The sequence below is a fragment of the Mustela nigripes genome, chromosome 1 (genome assembly GCF_022355385.1).
Source record: "Mustela nigripes isolate SB6536 chromosome 1, MUSNIG.SB6536, whole genome shotgun sequence".
In the NCBI taxonomy this organism is placed as follows: Eukaryota; Metazoa; Chordata; class Mammalia; order Carnivora; family Mustelidae; genus Mustela; species Mustela nigripes.
This window is the reverse complement of record NC_081557.1, coordinates 173798104-173805652: the sequence shown is the minus strand read 5'-3', so window position 1 is coordinate 173805652 and position 7549 is coordinate 173798104. Positions and strand designations below refer to the sequence as shown.

The 7549-nt window shown below is 34.4% G+C and overlaps 1 protein-coding gene across 1 annotated transcript in view; it reads right to left on the bottom strand.

The window, feature by feature from the left end:
* Positions 1-269: 269 nt before the first annotated feature.
* The window catches only part of FAM241A (family with sequence similarity 241 member A), a 40174-nt gene continuing 32894 nt past the window's right edge, over positions 270-7549 (bottom strand). The window contains exon 2 of the mRNA XM_059395159.1: positions 270-2480. Within this exon, the coding sequence (XP_059251142.1) occupies positions 2235-2480 (246 nt within the window). The 3' untranslated portion in view covers positions 270-2234. The remainder of the gene's footprint in view (positions 2481-7549) is intronic.

Genomic DNA, 7549 nt, shown 5'->3' with positions numbered 1-7549 from the left:
GAGCCATTTTCCATTTAATTCCTTACACTGTGAACAAAAGAAATGACCAGTTTCTTTTCATTTCAGGGTACAAGTATAATCTACTTGTCTAATATATTATATATTTCTAATATATTTATATTTCTAATATAATATATTTCACAAAAGTCTAATATATTTCACAAAAGAAAATATATTATTTCCATCAAAGAAGCAAAGATTGTTTTTTCCCTATCAAAGCAAACAATTTGATGGTATGTTGCTCTAACCAATAAAAAATTCAGTAAGAATAGCAGCAAAATATCTCTTTATGTGATTTAATATATGTCCTGCTAACAGCAGTGTGCAGATACATAGTATTGACGTATATTTTAAATAATTACTATTCAAACTTACTTTACAATTTTTTTTCAATATTAGCACTGGTGGAATTAGAGCTATTATTGTGCATACTGTATCTTTTTTATATTCCAAAGGAAAATTAAATTTCTTGGTAGCATTAGAAAAGAATGCCTTTTTAAATATTTAATGCAGACATACAAAAATCTCATGACTTCTATTAAAAACCTCACAATTCTGCTGTGCACAAATGAAGACACATTTTCAAATAACTTGCCCTTATGCCAAATTCATAAAGGTTTCTATAAAAATATTTCAAACCCACAATGATATAATACAAAGTCTTTTCTTTATCAAACTTTAAAAGGTCTGTATTTATATAAATCCACAGTACTTTTTAGTGCCCTCTGATTGGTATTTTTGTTCAGGATTATCTGATTTTCGAAAACAAAGTTGAACACTTTTCATCAGTATTCTGCTTCAGCATGGAAGACATTGATAAATTATAGAATAATTTTTTAAAATAGGATTGGGTAAAAACTTTACAAAGCAGAATATTAAACACTTCATATACTTTAGTTACTGCCCTGCTAAAGATAAAAATACCCCCATTGTCTCATTTCCCTCTTATTTAACTTGAATTTCTAGATAATTATCTTTAGTGCCCCTCCTTTGTCTATATAGAGGGTCTTTGCGATGCAAGTGTACAAATTTTAGGTTCTTTAACAAAATCCAAAATATCACTAAGCCATTTTCTGTTTTTAAAGTGTATTTAAAGAAATGTTTGTTCAAATATAAAACCCCAAAGTGCTGAATTAAAACACATTAATAACATGACCAGCCAGTTATTGATGTGGCTTTAGCCTTAGAGGAATATTATTAAAATTGGCTGTTAAATTTCAAATTTAAGCATTTGGTTTTATCAAAGAGACCAAGCTGATTTTTTTTTTCCTTAAAGACATAGTAAAATATTTTAGCCATAATACAAATCAATTTTGGGGGGGAGACTTCCATGCCAAGATAGGAAATAGATTTTTTTAAATCTTAGAATAATTGTTATAAAAGAACTATAAAATGTAAATTTCTGGAAAAAAATACATGGAAAATGTCTCTCTAGAAAAAAAATACACAACTTGTTAGATACAAGAAAACATAACATTACCATGGGGTGCAGCCAGCAATAGACATGGCTTAAGAGTCTTAAAAAATTCACAAAAGGTAATTAGCACCAAAATTGTCTAAAATTTCAAATGATATACTGAAGTGATTCCAGACCCAAATGTTACACGATAAAAAAGTTACATTTAACTTTCATCAGTCATAATAAATATATCCTTTTCAATCTTTAGAAAATGTGCTATCTTTAACTGATTTTCATCACAATATTAAGGTAGTGTATAGTAATTACGTTTATATTGGTTTGGGCTGAGCAGGAACATAGATATCCAAATTATTTCCCAAATAGTAAGGGGTTATTTGGTGGGTATGGGTGGGGACAATTCTCCCATTAAAACTTTGTTTTAGCTCCTTGCTCCATCATTTTTCTTCTAAAATGTTTTATTGGAATTCTTTATAAGATCTATATTGCCCGGTTTGAATTCCATATCCTGTTATTTTCCCTGCTCACTTTTTGGTGTGTTAAGATTGACAGTGGGAATAAGATGGGGTCTTTAAAAGTGGGCACAGATCACAGTAATAAAACAAGACTTTTGAATAAGCTACCAAATGTATATTCAACCCCGTGATAATCAAGAGTTGAGTTTAGTTTTAAACAACGTCCACTTATAAATTTAATTACAAAACAGCACATAATTTGAAACAAGGCAAACTTTTCAGCTTTCATGTAGTGAAATATGTAACTTCACCAATACATATACGGCTACCAAATATGAAACAACAGCTTATTTGGCCATATTTTACTGTTGCACATAAATAATGACAAGGCAAACAACAGCAACTAGTCCAAGGGCTTGTAAGCCAAGGAACCACAGCATTATCCAAAAGAACATGACTATTACTGGTTCCACAATTCGTTCTCCAAAATACATCCTTGTGAAGCCCATCTCGATGAGGCTTTTGTTCAATTCACCAAAAAGTGTTCCCATCTTTTTGTAGTCATCTCCAACAGGTTCGCCAGTATGATTTTGTGATTCTTCAATATCCTTGAAAACAAAAAGAAAAACAAAAAACCAGAAAATAAAACATAAACATAAAATGAGAAATAGATGAAGGTCCGTAAGAAAAATGAATAGCTCACCGTTCTCCCAAAATACTGGTTGTAATTCTGATAATCATTCAGTAAATATTTGGGATTGTTCCTTTCAATTAACATATAGAATGACTATATCTGTGCCCACCTTTCAAGAATTTGGAAAGCCCCGATTTATTGATTTCTGTAGAACCAACAATGGACCCTCAATATTGATTTATAAGATTACGGAAGGAGCTGATTCATTTCCATTCATTTCCTAGTTTCCTGGGATTATAAAAAACAGCTGCTTAAAATGAGGAGTCATGTTTGTATTATTCTTCCCCTTTACCATGATTTCAAAAAACTTTTCTATTAACCTCCTGTTTTGAGGCAGGGACCCAGATTGCTCTGTCTTGTGAAAGTAAGCTTTTTAGTCCATTCCCTTGACACTGAGACTTCAATGAACCTAGCCTGAGCTGACTTGTCAAGTCTTGTTGCTACTATTGAGCATTTCTCAGCCATCACTGCTGTGATCTTTCAGTTTTAGCCCTGGCTAAGGAGATCTCAGTGTAGGCCCTTACATAGTTTCTTGTCCAGATTCCAGAAATGTCCTAAGTGTGTCTTATTAATCTCATCAGAAGAGATAATTAGTTTTCAAATAGGAATAATTTTGTACAGTAAGTCCAAAAGTCCACCTGGAAGTCAGCTCCTAAGAAAATGTCCATGTGTACCCAATATACATACCAAAAAATATTTCCAAAAAAAAGTTCACTATTTCTATTACCTCCCAGTCTTATTACAAGTAAGGCCTTTATGCCAGTTATTGAGCTACTACTGTCTCTCAGCTTTAAATCAATCCTTGGAATTCTAGAAACATTTTTGGCTTGTTAGTCTCTGCCAATATAGGGACTAATGAAACATTGCACAGCTGGAGAAGGAAAGCAATTTGCTCTTATTTGCTTCTGAAGGGTTTGTTGGTGCTGTCGGGTTTTACTATAGCAACACTTCTTCAATCTGATAGTAGTAATTTCTTCTAGTAGCAGCCACTGGTTTCAACTTGGGGATTTCCCAACACTTGCAGAACCAATCTCAATGTGCCTTCTTGAGACCAGATCCAACCTGTGGGTGCCTATTCCTCAGCTATCTTGTTCTTAGTTCTATGGGATCCCCCCTCTGAGTGAAGAGACATCAGTACTGGGAGAGCAATGATGGGTTCTTGAAAGTCTGAGTTTCAGCTCCACAGGGTCTTTCCCCAATCTTCTCAGTTTTAGTAAGTCTACCCCTTTTCTTGGCTGCCCCAGGCCAGGCCTAGGAGTAGGGGCTGCTTCCAGGTATTGTTACCTACATGAGTTTTAAATTTTAGCATACTCTGTAATTCCCTGGAGGGTTTGTTACAGCACAGACTGTTGGGCCTATCACCAAGGTTTCTAATTCATAAACTGGGGCTAGGACTTGGAGTCAGAATTTGCATTTCTAACAAGTTTCCAGTTGAAGCTTATGATGCCTGCCTGGTGATCATTGTTTGAGAAATCACTTCCTTAGTGTTCTCTTTCTGCCTTTTCCACTCTTCAATGCCTAATTAATAATTCTTTAAATTAAATCATATTTGTTGAAATCATTGATATAATTTATCCTTACTAGACCCTAATATAGTCACAAAAGAAAAACTATGTCACATAGGTGACATAGTTATCTGATCATAATTTATTAAACCTAATTCCATTTAGGAGTCATGATTCAAATCAGTAATTATATACTGAATACCTACTAGCTCATTGTAGGTACAAGATGGAGAATTATTCATAGAACAAAAAAATCTTAAGGTAAAGGGCTTGACATAATAAAAAGTAAGTATTAGATAAGATTAAGTGTGCTGTCTAACCAGAGGAAAGTAAACTTAGAAAACAAAAGTCACCTGTGAAAAAGAGCCAGTGAATTTGAGCAAGTTTTGAGGCACTCTTCAAATACATGAATCAAACCTTAGATTCCTTAGTAGAAACCAAAGCTTGATCATTTCAGCCATCTATATAAAAGTAAAAATATTTTTATTTTAAAAATGCCTTATTATCTCATCTCTCTCTATATATACATAATTTAAAGCATATATTTAAGGGAAGAGAGAGTGAAATCTAATTTTTATTTACAATAGCAGATAAAATGATGTTCTTTAGGACTTTAAGGTGATCTTTCCCTATATAACAGCAGTTTATATAGAACACAGAATATCACTGATGAAGTAGAAGAAAAATTAAACTTACTGGGGCATTATTGTTAAGTCTATATTTTAAGTTTAAGCCAAAAGTATTTTTGAATTATTATTTTTAAGCCAGAATTATATTTACATATAATTGTAAAATTAGTTTTGGACTTGCATTTCTATCAAAAAAAGAGTGGGAAAAACAAAATGCTGTAGAGGGATTTGAAATCCAGGCTCCAACACTTAAACTGAGTGACCTTGACCAAATCACTTTCACGGGCTTCAGTTTTCTAATCTACAAAATGGATTTACACGATTCCTTTTGATAATGATAATTTTCTCTTGAATTATACTTTACTTGTTAACCTTTCCTTAATTTTTGTGTTTCATTTCTTTCTTTTTTTTTTTTTAAGATATTATTTATTTATTTGACAGAGAGAAAGAGAGAGAATCAAAAGCAGGCAGAGAGGCGGGGGGGTGGGTGATGGGGGAAACAGGCTCCCTGCTGAGCAGAGAGCCCCATATACCAGGACCCTGAGATCATGACCTGAGCCGAAGGCAGAGGCTCAACACACTGAGCCACCCAGATGCCTCGTGTTTCATTTCTAAACTAGTTTATTTCTCACTGATGTGCTGTGATTGGGTGAATTTTATGTTTCTCAGCTTCTCATACTTTTATGTGTTCCATGATGATATTCTACATTATAAAAGAAAAAAAAATCTTGTTCTTGCCTGAGATCAAGCCCTTCTTCTCTTTAGGACAGAACTTGAAGACTACTTGATTTAGTTTGTAATTCTTCTGGCGCCTCACTTCTCTCTATTCCACCAGTGTCTTATATTGTTGATAATCATTTCTAGCCTCCTTTTCCTACTTTTTATTAAAGTTTTTTGTTTTCTTTTTTACTTTTTCCAGTTTCTTTTAATCTATGTACTCATTGTACTTTTGGGGTTTTCTGTTGTTACCGAAGATTTTTAAACTTTTTTTTTTCAACATGTTTGTGGTTGTAGTACAAAGAAAGTACCCTAATCTGATATGGTTCCTTCTGAAGATTCGCTTTAAATTTTTCTACAGACTGCTTGTGGGTTTTTCAGGGAAGAAGTCGGTGTTGCAAGGAAATCAAAAGAATCAAAACAAGGAATTAGCTAACTCCTAGAGGCTAAGCGAGCAGGTCGCAATGGATCACATCATCTCAAATCCTGAGAATACCTGCTGGGATTGAGACTGTAAGTAGAAGATCCAGTAAGGACCGGTCTTGGCAAGATGTGGGTGTTACAGCCTGTTTTGTTTTTTAATATGAAAAATTTCAAGCAGGGCACGTGGGTGGCTCAGTGGGTTAAAGCCTCTGCCTTCCGCTCAGATCATGACCCCAGGGTCCTGGGATGGAGCCCCGCATTGGGCTCTCTGCTCAGTGGGGAGCCTGCTTCTTTCTCTCTCTCTGCCTGCCTCTCTGCCTACTTGTGATCTGTCTGTCAAATAAATAAATAAAAATCTTTGAAAAAAAAAAAGAAGAAAAATTTCAAGCAAACACGAAATTAGAGAAAAATAGTACAGTGGTCCCCTGTACACCTATAATCAGATTCAACAATTACCAAAAGTTTGCCACTTTACAGCAGCACTTCTTAATCTGGACAATCTAAAGGAGAGGAAAAAGTAAAAATCATTAGAAGAATGCTTAAAAGTGGCGTATTTCACAAATGAAGTCCTGTGGAAACATCCAAAATATCCATCAAAGAATTAGATAGGTTTCAAACAATCCTAAAGGAAAGATATTTAAGAACATGGAAAAGCAAATAGGCAGCATTTTTAAATCAGTGAGATTATAGTTAATTTCATTCCAGTATTTTCTATACCCAGAATATCCACCACAAATACATTATCCTAAAAGGTACAAACATTGGTGCACTGCTAAATGTTTAGCAGTAGCCTTTGTCTGGTGTGGGAGTTGGGTGGATCTCTGACTGGAATTGTTTGCCAGTTCCTTAGCTTTTTCCAGTTTCTGTAGCTGGTCCTCCCGCTGTGGTCAATTTCAAGCTACTTACACCTAGCTTGCAAGTTTCCTGAAAATTTAACAATTGGTTCTTGAGGTCTGGTGGGAGCTACCATCAGTACTCCACTGTAGGTACAGTAGTTGAGATAAAGGCCCACATGGTTATAATTGATTAGTTTGATCGCTCCCTTCTTTCCATCGATTAGTGCATTTAATGCAAATTTGAGTTTACAAAGTTGCTAGGCTAGGATAGATAAATAGAATTACTGCAATACAACATATTGAAATTAGGAAAACTGTATTAAATGTATTATGATTTGAGTAGTAGATAGGGTAGATAAAATGAAATACATGTAATGCTACAAAACTATCGCAATTAACAGAATCTTGCTTTTTCTGGTCTGTGTCATACTGATATCAAGAGTTCATTCAATTCTTTTTATAAATTCTTATTTACAATAAAATTTTAAAAGCCTGGATGGTGTGTGAGGAAGTAGTGCTCCTTCAGTGCTCTCTGGCTGCATGAAGGACACCTCCATCCATATGCCAGATCCAAGGGCCTTCTTGACTCCTCCTACTTCCCTCCCCTTTATATCTAGCTCATCAACATATCCTCTTTATTTTACCTTCTAGATATTTCCTTATTGTGTATATTGCTGTTCCATCTGCTGTTGTAATCTCAAAATAATCGATGAACATCTCTTGTCTTGACTATTCCAGTAGTTTCCTAGCTGCTCTTGCATATATTCCTTGGCTCCCCTATAAGCTATTTACCACACTGCAGCCAAAGTGATCCCTTTAAATGCAGATCCAATCACTTCCGCCTGCTTTTAGCCAACATTTTTTTTTTTTTTT